This window comes from Coptis chinensis, chromosome 8, assembly GCF_015680905.1.
Source record: "Coptis chinensis isolate HL-2020 chromosome 8, ASM1568090v1, whole genome shotgun sequence".
NCBI lineage: Eukaryota > Viridiplantae > Streptophyta > Magnoliopsida > Ranunculales > Ranunculaceae > Coptis > Coptis chinensis.
The window spans coordinates 4,119,066-4,131,589 of record NC_141463.1 but is presented as its reverse complement, the minus strand read 5'-3'; the positions used below and the strand labels follow the sequence as shown (position 1 = coordinate 4,131,589).

Genomic DNA, 12,524 nt, shown 5'->3' with positions numbered 1-12,524 from the left:
CATTAGTTCTTTCGTCATGCAAATGTTAATGCAATTCTTATTAAATCATTTTGTCATTGATAGATGTGGCTCAGATGAAGAATTTTAACTTGAAAAGCATGTGGAGAAGTCGAAATTGAACAATCAGGAACATTGTGAATGGTCATAACAGTAAATGATGCTTTGACAGGGTGGTACGCTTCAGCCTTCTGTTCAGGGTATGATTTCTGTGTTTGATGTTCAGAGTATCGATTTATTAACAAAAATGTTCTTACATTCTGAGTAATGACAGAGGAACGCTAACTTCTGCTGCCTTGCTGGACCAACCACATATGCATGCATTTGTTGATCAATACCCATTGACTGACATGGTTGTCGAAGGAGCTAGCAAGCTCAAGTGGTGAGGTAGGAAACTTTAATCATTTAGTTTTTACATTTTAGAAATTGAAATGGCTTGTTCTGTTTTTATGATAATTTTTTAAAATATTTGGGTGTATGCAATCTGCTTACTGAAGAAAAAGTCATGCTATCTAAAAACGAAGATGATTTCGGGAATAGAATAACTGTTGACTTTGGGTTTCATTACTTGTCAAACAAGTTTAAGGCGTTGGGATCTAGTTATTACCCTTTTTGTCAGATTTACACTATGGGAACTAGTTCTTGGAGTCGTGTAACGAGTTTGTCAGTTCATGGATGTGGCTCTTTTGCTACATCGTCTATTTGCTCTAATGGAACGATTTATTGGGATTGTACTACAAATATGTCAATCTCTTTTGTCTTGGGGAATGAGAGTTTTGGAACAATTCAAGCCCCGAAAAGAGTTACACACTAGACGGGTTTGATATCAAGTCAAGTCTGGTAGTACATCTCTTTGAATTAGAAGGGTGTTTGTGTTTGGCAGATTATCATCATCCTGTAGGTCTTCTGGATTTGTGGATGTTAAAAGACCTGAACGATGACAACGGTTGGGTTATGATGACCACTCTTACTCCGCCTTCAGAACATATTTTGTGGACAAAGCAGTATCCCACACAAACTGGTGAAATTGTGATAGCTAGAGATAGGCATGCACACAATTTGTACTTATACGTAGACAATTTAGTGTGATTGATTACGTAGAAAATTCAATTAGTCTGAAAGACTTGCAAGTTTGTTATGCACTGTAGTCAGTGTTATGGTATAATTAAGGTTAAAGTTTTTGTTGTTTAACTTTGTGTACTTTAGAGTCCAATTTGTTTCAGTAGTTCTTTTGGATAGTAGCACATGGTGAATGCCCAAGGGGTTAATTCAGTTCGGATATCACAAATATTGTTGTTTGGCAAGTCTTCAGTTGGTTTGAACTCAGCGAATTCACTTGCATCTTCATGATGGAGTTTAGCTGGCAAGCACAACAATTCGGCACAAGACGCTATTCAAGCCTTTGATGTTGTTTGCACAGAAGCCTGTTTTGAAGTAATTCCACTTTGTCCTCTGCATAAATTATGTGGTCTTTTTTTACAAGGTCTGTATTCTTAAATCCAAGGGGTATATATGAAGGTCTGTATTTTTTACAAGAGAGTATTTTAAGGATGGAGCACTTTTTGAATTTGGGTTTGATCCCTTGTCAAAAAAATATAAAGTGTGGGGTTGGACTAATTACCCACTTTGTGTGATCTACACTTTGGGAACCACTTCATGGAGGCCTGTAATGACCATGCCTGTACATGGATGTGGTGAATTTTCTACCAAGTGTTTTTGCTTCAACGGTACAATGTATTCGTATGCTACTACAAATATGATTATCTCTTTTGACTTGGGGAATGAGAGTTTTGGAGTGATTCAAGGCCCAAAAAGAGTTACACATGGCTATGATATCAATAGTAGTGAGGTATTACATCTCTTCGAATTAGAAGAGTGTTTGTGTTTGGCAGATTGTCATCCTTGGAATCTTTTGGATTTGTGGATGTTAAAAGACCTGAACAACAATAGCAGTTGGGTTCTGATGAAGACTGTTACTCCACCTTCATGGTACATGATGTGGACAATGCCGTATTCTACTCGAACTGGTGAAGTCATCTTAGCTACAGAAAACAATGCTCGAAGTTTGTATTTGTACAACTTTGTTACTCAACAATTTGATACTGTTGAAGTTGCTAGACTACCTTCATATTTTATTGTAACCGATTACGTAGAAAATTTAGTTAGTCTGAAAAACTTGTGAGTTTGCTGCACTGTAGTCATTGTAATGGTATTGTTATGAGTTAAAAGAATGTTTTAAACTATTGCACTTGCTTTTAGTCATTTCATTTTTGTTGTTTAATTTTTAGTATTTTGAGTCCAAATTGTTTTAGTGTGCACAAATGTCTATATGCCCCTAAATGTTTTACTGGTTGGTGTATATGGTGAACGCCCAAGGGACTAGTTCGGTTAGGATAACTGTTCTTATTTGGCAAGTCTCCAGTTTGTTTCCATTCAGCCAATTCGCTTGTATCTTCATAAGAGAATTTTAGCTGGCAAGCCCAACAATCGGCCCAAGAAGCTAGTCAATCCTTTGATGTTGTTTTGCAAGAAGACCTGTTCTGAAGTAATTCCACTTTGTCGTCTTCCTTAATCATATGATGTTTTTAACAAGGTCTGTATTCCTAGATCCAAGGAATATATATATCCTATTGCAGGTTTGCTGCTGTGAAAAGATCATTTCACTCTACCGAAGTAGACCGAGGAAATTGAAGGTGTGCTAGAAGCTTGGAGTGAGTACTCGATCCCAAATGGTTTTCCATTTAACATTGGTAAGATATATAGCATCAGTTCTTTTGTCATATGCAGATGTGAATCATCAGTGAATGTACTTCTTATTAAATCACTTTGTCATTGACAGATGAAGAATTTTGAACTTGAAAACCATGTGGAGAAATCGAAATCGAACAATCACCCTTCTTTTCTGGGTAAATTTTTTGTGACCAATGTAAAGAGAATCAGAGGACCAATTTTCGACCAGCATGATCTACATTCTTAGTAATGAAAGAGGAACACTAACTTCTGCTGCTACCATGCTGGACCAAGCATATATGCAGAGGAAGGCATGCATTTTGTGATCAATACCCAGTGAATGATATGGTTGTCAAAGGCAAGCTCAAGTTGGTAAGATAGGGAACTTATCCAGTCATTAAGTTGTTTGCTAGCTTATTCAAAGTTTAAAATGCCTCATGGAAGTTATAATCAACTGTAAAAGCATATATAGATGCAGTACGCACTTGGTTGTAGGAAAATGGATTCATTAATTTCATAATTTGACTGTGGAAAGATGGATGCATTGACTTGGTTTTAGGGAGTAGGGACACAGATGCATTGATTTGATAGTAATAGGACTGCATCTTCCTTGTTGGTCGTTTTTTGGAAATGGAATAATGGATCCTTGGATACATCTCTGCAAGATGAAGATTTCGAGTTAAGCTTTCCACAGATTTATCTGTCATCCTCCTCATGCCTTCTTCCTGTAGAGTATGTATTTTGCTTTCTAAATAAGCTAGTTGAGTCCCGCTTTAGAGGATAAAGTTTGCGTGTTCTTGTTTTTCAAGATCCATTGTAGCATGTAAATCTTCAACTTGATGGATTCTGAATTGCATCTCCTTCTTTAAACCCAAGTGCATTTCTTCTAAATCGGTATATCTTCCTCAAGATCACCCATTTTTTCCTGAATACCTTGTAACTGAGAAACCAGAATGTCATTTGCTGTGAGGAGGTCAGACTTATCATTGTCTAGAGATAGGCAGATCTCTTCCAAGCTCTTTGATTTTCCACGTACTCGCTCAACACGTGCATCAAAGAGAAAAGTCTCCAGTAACGTGTTCTTCTCTGAGAGCTTTCCTATATTCCCATTAGTGGCCTCCAACTGTGAAATCAGGTCTTCCTTCTTGTTAACAAGGGTGAAATGTTCTCCCTGGTGATATTGACAAGTTTCTTCTAATGCCTTTACCTTTTCTCTTAACAATTCTATGTCTGTTTATGAGGTTGGAATCTAATTGATGAGTTTGCTATTGAATATGTGGATGAAAAATGGTGAGTGTATTTTGCAATTGCTAATCAGTAATAAGTTTAATGGAAAGCTGGGGGCAACAAATTTATCAGGGGATCTCTCTGGAGTCCTAATATAATAGATTCAATGACGGGAATTGTGTCTCCTTTTATATAAAAACCAGTTAGATTCATATGAAATAATTTATATAGAATTTTAAAATTATTAACTATGTGTTTACAGCAAGAGGCAGTACTTTTTCAAAATAAATGGAATAGAGAGGCTTTCAGTAATATTTTATGTAAGGTTGTCAACTAAGTACTTCCAGGGTTAGGAGTTCTAATTGTTCTCATCTTTATTTATCATGTTTTTCTTTTGGCCCTGGTATCTAGAGTGAGGAACTATCTTAAACCCAATTCCGTATTTAGTTACGTTTCTGAAGGAGAACACACTTTACCTATATGTATTACAATTAAAAGTTCATTTCTTAAACTTCTAAAAGTTCTATTTATTGTGTGATTCTAGGTTGTGTGATACTGTGATGTCGTCAGACATTCATAATTTTATTTGTATTTTGATAGCTAACCAGCTTCAGCTGGATGAACAAATATATGTTCAGGGTAGAACAAGTCTTTAATGGAATTACCGGCTTCAAGGTACTACTTCTGCTTCTGTAGAAACATCCGTTTCTATGTTACTTGTGTTAATGTCTTATACCAAACAGCTATTCTCATTTTACAGTACGTTGTCTCCAGAGGACGCACAAAAGGCTATGATTACTCCAGCGCACTTGAAAGTTTGCTTGTTTTGATGGGCTTGATGTCATAGTCATACATAACTATAGAGGTAGACATTTTTTAACTATTTTCCCCTTGAGCCATACTATTGTTTTTGCTTTTTAGTTTCTGGTTCTATTCCAACTTTCCTTTTGAATTAGTAAAAGAATTCCGCTAATCATGAATGATGCTGTTTCACATTGTGAATGCCTTTAATAGAAAATTGCCCCATGATATGTTTTATCTACAAACATTTTAGTCCTATGATTGAAGTATAATTCAAACTTTGGGCGCCAGTCTCATGTGTAATGGTGGTTATCATTTGCAAATTGCAAGAACTGGTTTATTTGTTTCCCTGGAAATTCCAGTACCATGTTGGAAACTTGCAGTTGCACTCCTGAGTCCTGACAACGACAGACCTTTTAACTATATTTATATATATATACTCTAAAGTTATGTCTTTACTTCTCATGTAGTCCTTGATTATGGCGAAGTTATATCACAGGTGGAGCTTGGTGAACTTTTATTTTTTTAACTTTTCATACAATGTTGCAAGATGCACTAGCAAGCCATGCTAAATAGCTTTTAAAACCAGTCTCTAATGCATACCTGGATTGGCTTTAATCCTTGTGATCAATAATTTCTTTGTTACTTCCTCGTTCCTTCTATTAATCTGGGAATTTTGAAGAAAATCTTCTCAAATGTGGTAAAGTTGCATGACAAATGATTGAAGCAGATAACCACAAATTCTAGAACAAAATGATCGTTGAAACCCATACTAATTCTTGACTTTCTGCTCCAATACGTTTCTTTTCAAAGAGCTCTGCATGACTACATGTATTAATTGCCCACCTTCCGAAAATCTATAGGAACAGGACTAATGAAACTGGGTAGTGGGGAGTGAGATATCTGCACCCTTCACCGCAAATGGTAGACATCATTTCTGTAGGCAAGGAGTTTCGTGTTTATGCTTGGAACTATGATGACCATTGTGCTGTACGTGTCTTCCAAGCAGGCAAAGTCTCTCATCCTTATGGCTGGACTGCCTCGAGGTTTCGGGCTTTCAATTCCTAGTGCCATCAGAAGCCCTCTAATTTTGAGTATGCAAGGTCATCATCGATCTACAAGACTATAATAGCCTATTCTAAAAAACAACAGTCTACTATGGACCTCAGTTCTTAAAAAAGAAGATGATCAGTTCCTTAAATTAATCAACTATTTGTTGTTTTTTATTTTGTGCTCTTCATTGAAACAGGGAAACATTATTAGTAACCCTTTTCTTGCTATCAACTTATCAAGCAGTCTACCACAGAGTAGAAGCCCGATTTGCCTATGTATTGGAAAACCAAGCAGCAAAACAAGTAGGCAACTAAATACAATACAATAGCCCAACCAAAAGCCCAACCAAACCGTTATTTACCCATCCTCTTTTCTTCATCACTCTTCCCTGAAAAAAATACACAAAAAAAAAAACAAAAAGAAGCTGCTAGAAAGAACACAATGCAAATCTTTGTGAAAACCCTAACTGGAAAAACAATCACTCTCGAAGTTGAAAGTAGTGACACCATCGACAATGTCAAGGCCAAGATTCAGGTATAATAATTTTACTTTTTTTTTTAGTTTTTATAGGAATAGTAGTTTTAATTGGGAATAAAGTTTGTTTCTTTATCAATTTTAAGCTTGTTTGCATCCTTGGGATTTACTTATATTTGTTGAATTGATTCATGATTCTGTTATCTGCATTGTATTATGGTATTATTTTGGTCTTAAGTATTATGTGGAGTATGTGGTACATATACCCTTTGTCCACTTTGTGTGTCGAATTAGATTATCGATCGAGTATGATTATTTTGTTTTGATGTATTGGCTTATTTATAAAAGTGAAGTTGGCAAAATTTTATAGGCTTGTAGCACTAAATATTAGCTCAGAGTCAGTTTTTCATACCTTTGGTTGCGCCCTGTTACTTGGTCAATGCACCTGAAGCACCTCAAAGCACAATGTTTAGTACAACCAGTTAACATATATTTGGTTGACATTTGGTGAAATGGAAGCCCTGTCTCAACATTAAAGTTTTTTCATTGGTCTGAGATTATTATGAAACATAATTAGAAATCATTTCACTGATGGCTTGCCGTAGTCATTTTTAGCTTCCTTGTGTGGTTACAACATTGGATTGATATATTTAAGATCTTTATTTGACTTTCTTGTTTTCACAATATGGATAGAGTGTCATTAGGAGATACTGCTACTAAATGATATTTTATCTTTCATATTTTACTGATAGGTCAGACTAGTGAGCTAATATGGATGTGTGATGTTCTTCAGGACAAGGAGGGTATCCCTCCTGATCAGCAAAGACTAATTTTCGCTGGTAAGCAATTGGAAGATGGTCGTACGCTTGCTGATTACAACATCCAGAAAGAGTCCACTCTTCACCTTGTCTTGAGGCTTAGGGGTGGGACTATGATCAAAGTGAAGACACTCACAGGCAAGGAAATTGAAATTGATATCGAACCAACTGATACCATTGACCGGATCAAGGAAAGGGTTGAGGAGAAGGAAGGAATTCCTCCTGTGCAGCAAAGGTATTTAATCATATTAATTTTTTTATGTGGAACTTTTATTGTTCTCAAAATCTCTTTTCAAAGAGCGATAGTAATAACGATAGTAATATAATAGTGATAATGATGATGAGGTTGACGTCCAGTAATTGTTGTAATATAATACTGAAGGACTTGGAACGCTTCATATATCTAGATCACAACTTCGGTTCAGATGTGTATAAGAGTAAACTTTTAATATATCTTGTCACGTCAGTCTTATCAATGGATCATTGTTATTCTCTGAACATCTTATGTAACATCCTTAATTTTTATCCCACTTGAAATATTTTTATGGTTTTGACTTTTGAGTGATCCCTTACTTGAGGATCCATGTATTACTGTATCGTGTGTATTTCATTTGCTAATTTTAGAAACCTGGTCTAAAACAAATTTGATAAAGAAATAAAGTACTTCCATGTGTAATCGATTAATTGGAATCAAAGAGCAAGCAAGGACCTTTTTTTTTTCGTTAATCCTGTTCTTTAAAGAATAGTTGTACTTTTTGCTGATAACTAATACAGTTACACCATTTACTTTCTCTGGTTACAGGCTTATTTATGCTGGAAAACAGCTTGCAGATGACAAAACTGCCAAAGAATACAACATTGAAGGTGGTTCTGTTCTCCATCTTGTGCTCGCCCTGAGAGGTGGCTGTTTCTGAAGTTTTTATAGACAATGAAGGAAACTAATTATGCTTGACTGACACGTTTTGTTGATGATATGTTTCAGTACATCATAACACAGTTCACCTGCCTTTGTAGTTTCAATAGATTGAATGTATTTATGTCTATGCAGTGGATACTGAGAAGAGGTCTTCTTGATTTTCCTTTCGTTACTCCTTTTGCTACTGTAGTGGTTATGAATGTTCCGAGGGGAGAATGCCCTTACAATAATGCTGCAGTCATTCAGCACTCGGATCATTCTGCTTACAGTTACAGAATTTGTGCCAAGTGTGGGTCTTTCCTCTTGAAACAATGACCTAGAAAAACTGGGGAAAAAAGAACAGAATTTGCAATGAGTAAAAGAGCAGTAGTATAGTCCCATTGATTGGCCTAACATTAAATTTTGAAACCCCTGTTTTTTGGGTAACGAGCTCAAACAAAGGGGTGTTAGTAAATGTAGGTTCGTTCATGTGGCGTATACCATTATGCATTGCTCTAAATTAAAATCGACCTGTAAAGTTAAGCACCCGCCTACCAATTGACAAACTTAATTTCTTGTTGATTATGCAGAAATGGAAAAAGCTGAAATGAATATCATCCTGCGCAATATGTAATGCTCACTGGGATGATAAGTGCACTGAAATACACATGGGAATCGTACCTCAATGCGAATCGGTTAGGAGTCCATTTAGGGAGTCGACATATAATATGAGAGATATAGTCAATATGGTTAGAGATAGAATCATTTGGACTAAGACTAAAGAAGGTAACTTCTCTCTTAAGTCCCTTTTCCTATGGCTTCCAAGCTTAGTAGAGATGACGGTACTTCTTCACCTGAGGTCATTGTTTCCAATAAGCAGGAAATTCTGGAACCTTAATATTCCTCATAGGATGAAATTCCTCGTGTGGAAGTTAGTCAGAAAATGCTGCCGACTAGAGATAATCTCAGAAGACGTACATATGCAGGAATGCAAGATCAGTGTGTCAACTCTATTGACCAATAGACAATAGTGGTAGATGATGATCCACATACTTTCTTCCCTAACTTGTGGTTGGACTCCTCAGCAGCGGTTTGCTTCTCCTCTGTCTATTAGATATCATATTGACTTGCTTGCTGAACATCACTGTTTAGATATATGCTCCTGATTGTTTTCCTTCTGCACGCAGGTAAGGTATTTTTATTGATCAGTTGGAAAGAATGTTACACAGAGAGAGGGGCGCCGCAACCCTTAGAGAGCACAACTCAAAGAACATAATTAAGTAAACCTATATATAGTGTAGTTAGTATATATGTTCTATGAGGGCATTCCACATGTTTAACAAAATCAGGCCTAGTGCATCATGTCCAGACTCCAGGCAGGATTGTGAACACATCCTAAAGATTGCTCATGAAAAACTTCTTTTGTTTGTTTACTGATTGAATCTATTTGGAAGTCTCACAATGCTTTAATCTTTCAACATACTTTGCCTGACATACAAAAATGCTTGCAAATGTACGTGTACGGAAAACTGGACTGAATGGTGTAATGTGATGAAAGTAAGTACAAACTACTTATATCGAACCTGATTCTGTTGAAAGGTGATCAACTGAAGACAAATGGATGGTACGGTTAGACACCAATATATATGGTACTTAAATATAGGGCAACCTTTCTGCAATACTGTTTCGAAGTTATTCATGATCAAAAATTCAATAATCGATTTTGAGTACTCCGTGTATCGGTATAACTATGGATGCTGAACTGATGAATGGGAAATCGTTCGTAATAACATTGGTTTATGGTTCTAATGATAGAGATAAGAGAAGAGAGCTATGGAGGAGTTTGATTCAGGTATCGTACACAGTACAGAAAACATGGGTTGTAATAGGACATTTTAACTCAGTATTGAATGGGCAAGAAAGAGTAGGAGGGACGGAGACAAGACCGTATCACTTCCAAGATTTGCTGAATTGTGTAACAATGGCTGGGTTAGTCGACTTGAAATATTCAGGGAACTTCCTAACATGGAGCAATAAGCGGACAGTGAGGCTATGGAGGAAACTAGACAGAGTCATGGTCAATGCGGAGTGGATAAATGAGTTTGGAGATACAAAAGCAACTTTTAAAACCCTCGAGCAACATCCGATCATTCATCAATGGTGGTGGAAACGATAAAAACAAAAGGGCAATGTAAAAGTCATTTCGATTTTTCAACTCACTCGGATTGATGAGGAGGGTTTTTGAGGTGGTTCGTGGGAGGCATGGGGGTGTCGGTGGTAGGAAATCCGATGTACACCTTCACAAAAAGCTAAAGAACGCCAAGAATGCTTTAATCACCGAAATTGCAGAGAAAAAGGAAAGGCATGCACAAGGAAAATAGAAGCGGAAAAAGAACTAGAAGAAGTACAAAATCAGCTACAGAACCAACCATTGGATCAACAGCTCATCACACAGGAGAGAGTGATAACAAGAAAGTACGTCAAAGCTGCTATAGAGGAGGAGAACGAGTGTAAACAAAAATCAAGGGATCAGGTAGTAACTCTTGGAGACGGCAACACAAAGTATTTTTTTAACTCAGTAAAAGTGAGAAGGATGACAAACAAGATTAACTGCCTGAGAGATGGGAATGGGAAGATTCTGGAAGAGATAGAGAGTATAGGGGCAGAATGTGTGAAGTTTTATACTGACCTATACAGCCCGGATCAGATGGAAGAAATGGATTTCAATATGCTAGAGGAAATTCAGGTAGAACAACTGGATCAAAATACTCAAGAGGAGCTGATAAAGGAGGTCACTAGAGATGAAATTATTGAATGTCTATCAGGTATAGACAGTGACAAAGCACCAGGGAGTGATGGGTTCTCTTCATTATTCTTCAAGGCTACATGGAGGATTATAGGCAATGAGTTTGTGAAAGCTGTGAAGAATTTTTTCAGGTCAGGCATGATGTTGCAGGAGGTGAATACAACATGTATTACCTTGATTCCTAAGATACCAAAGCCTACCTCGTTGGGGGATTACAGGCCCATTGCATGTTGCAATGTGATATACAAATGCATTACAAAGATCATGACATGCAGAATGAAACTATTCATGGCTCAGGTGATATCTCTTAATCAGTCAGCATTCATTTCTGGCAAAAGTATCCATGATAATATACTGCTTTCGCATGAGCTACTACACAATTACCACAGGAATTATGGCCCACCTAGATGTGCTGCTAAGATTGATCTAAGGAAGGCATATGATATTGTAAGATGGGAGGCTGTTACGTTTGCTTTAACGAGAATTGGAGTCCCCTTACAGTTTGTACAGTGGATTTAGAAATGCATAGAAACACCAAGATATAGCATTATGATAAATGGAACGCCTTTCGGGTATTTTAAGGGAAAGAGAGGTATCAGGCAAGGGGACCCAATGTCACCTTCTTTATTTGTACTAGTCATGGAGTTTTTCACTCAAATGCTAAGATGGAAAGTGGAGGAAGGAGAATATATGCTTCATTATAAATGCAGGAACCCACTCATCACACATTTATCTTTCGCAGACGATTTAATTGCATTCATGAGTGGAGACTTGGGAACGAAGACGATTTAGCTCGAAGGAAACTCTGAGCAAGTTGAAAAAGTGCTCGGGATTGCAAGTTAACCTACAGAAAAGCAATATGTTCTACTCGGGTATGGATGCGACAAGATGTACACAAGTCGAGAGTATTATTCATTTCCAAAGAGGAGAGTTGCCGGTGAGATATATGGGACTACCTTTAATAATGACAAGATTAAAGAATACTGATTGTGTGGCCTTGATAGAAAAGGTAAGGACCAAAATACAAGCATGGAAAGGACGCGCACTGTCGTATGCGGGGAGACTTCAGTTGTTAAAGGCAGTACTGAACAACATGAGTATATACTGGACGTCCTCTTTTGTGTTGCCACAGCAAACAATTGACACCATAAATCAAATGTGCAGAAACTTCTTGTGGTCGGGGCTTGAATGCGCTACATCCCATGCACTTATTAGTTGGGATAGTTTGTGTTTCCCGTATGAAGAAGGGGTCTTGGGATTCGAACCTCGGCACATCCAATATGGCAAATAACCTAAAACACATTTGGAACCTAGTGAGTGGGAAGGAGACGCTTATGGGTAAAATGGGTTAAAATTTGAACCTCCATCAAGGGCATAAACTTTTGGCGATTCTGAGATACTAAATGATTGTTCATGGGTTTGGCGCCATATTTTGAAAAACAGGAAGGATGTGAAACACATTGCTCAACACCAGATCGGAGATGGAAAAGATACCAAGTTTTGGTTGGATCCATGACATCCGATGGGCATATTGAAAGAGTTTTTTCCACTATCTCTTCTTTATGATTCAACCTGTAATCTAAACGCACCAGTCGCAAACTTGATTGAAAATGGGCGTTGGAATACACCATGGCATATTCGAGTCCACATGCCAGACATTATTAGTGAAATGGGAGAAGGGGTTAAGGTGGGCAGAGATGAGGACGGAATCATCTGGAATGCA

General features: G+C 37.3%; 2 protein-coding genes and 1 long non-coding RNA gene across 4 annotated transcripts; all 3 read left to right on the top strand.

The window, feature by feature from the left end:
* Window positions 1-1,729: 1,729 nt before the first annotated feature.
* LOC147479419 (F-box protein CPR1-like) lies at window positions 1,730-2,179 on the top strand. Its single transcript, XM_086578411.1, has one exon. The coding sequence runs from the start codon at window positions 1,730-1,732 to the stop codon at window positions 2,177-2,179; it is 450 nt and encodes a 149-aa protein (XP_086434537.1).
* Window positions 2,180-2,841: 662 nt separating this feature from the next.
* LOC147479418 (uncharacterized) lies at window positions 2,842-5,051 on the top strand. Its single transcript, XR_015204624.1, has 3 exons — window positions 2,842-3,099; window positions 4,555-4,629; window positions 4,715-5,051. It is a non-coding gene; the product is annotated as an uncharacterized LOC147479418 (long non-coding RNA).
* Window positions 5,052-6,182: 1,131 nt separating this feature from the next.
* On the top strand, window positions 6,183-8,188 carry LOC147479417 (ubiquitin-NEDD8-like protein RUB2). Of its 2 annotated transcripts, none has more exons than XM_086577494.1 (3): window positions 6,183-6,342; window positions 7,076-7,335; window positions 7,903-8,188. In XM_086577494.1, the coding sequence occupies exons 1-3, from the start codon at window positions 6,250-6,252 to the stop codon at window positions 8,012-8,014; spliced, it is 465 nt and encodes a 154-aa protein (XP_086433620.1). In that variant the 5' UTR covers window positions 6,183-6,249; the 3' UTR covers window positions 8,015-8,188. The 2 variants fall into 2 exon arrangements, with proteins under 2 accessions (XP_086433620.1, XP_086433619.1); XM_086577493.1 differs by having other exon boundaries at window positions 7,040-7,335.
* Window positions 8,189-12,524: the final 4,336 nt, after the last annotated feature.

What these genes read in the sequence shown, in the direction of transcription:
- LOC147479419 (XM_086578411.1), top strand. Translation starts at nt 1,730, where the DNA reads ATGTATTCGTATGCTACTACAAATATGATTATCTCTTTTGACTTGGGG.
- LOC147479417 (XM_086577493.1), top strand. Translation starts at nt 6,250, where the DNA reads ATGCAAATCTTTGTGAAAACCCTAACTGGAAAAACAATCACTCTCGAA. An exon ending in ATGTCAAGGCCAAGATTCAG is followed by an intron (nt 6,343 to 7,039) that starts GTATAATAATTT and finishes CTGATAGGTCAG; the next exon opens with ACTAGTGAGCTAATATGGAT. An exon ending in ATTCCTCCTGTGCAGCAAAG is followed by an intron (nt 7,336 to 7,902) that starts GTATTTAATCAT and finishes CTCTGGTTACAG; the next exon opens with GCTTATTTATGCTGGAAAAC.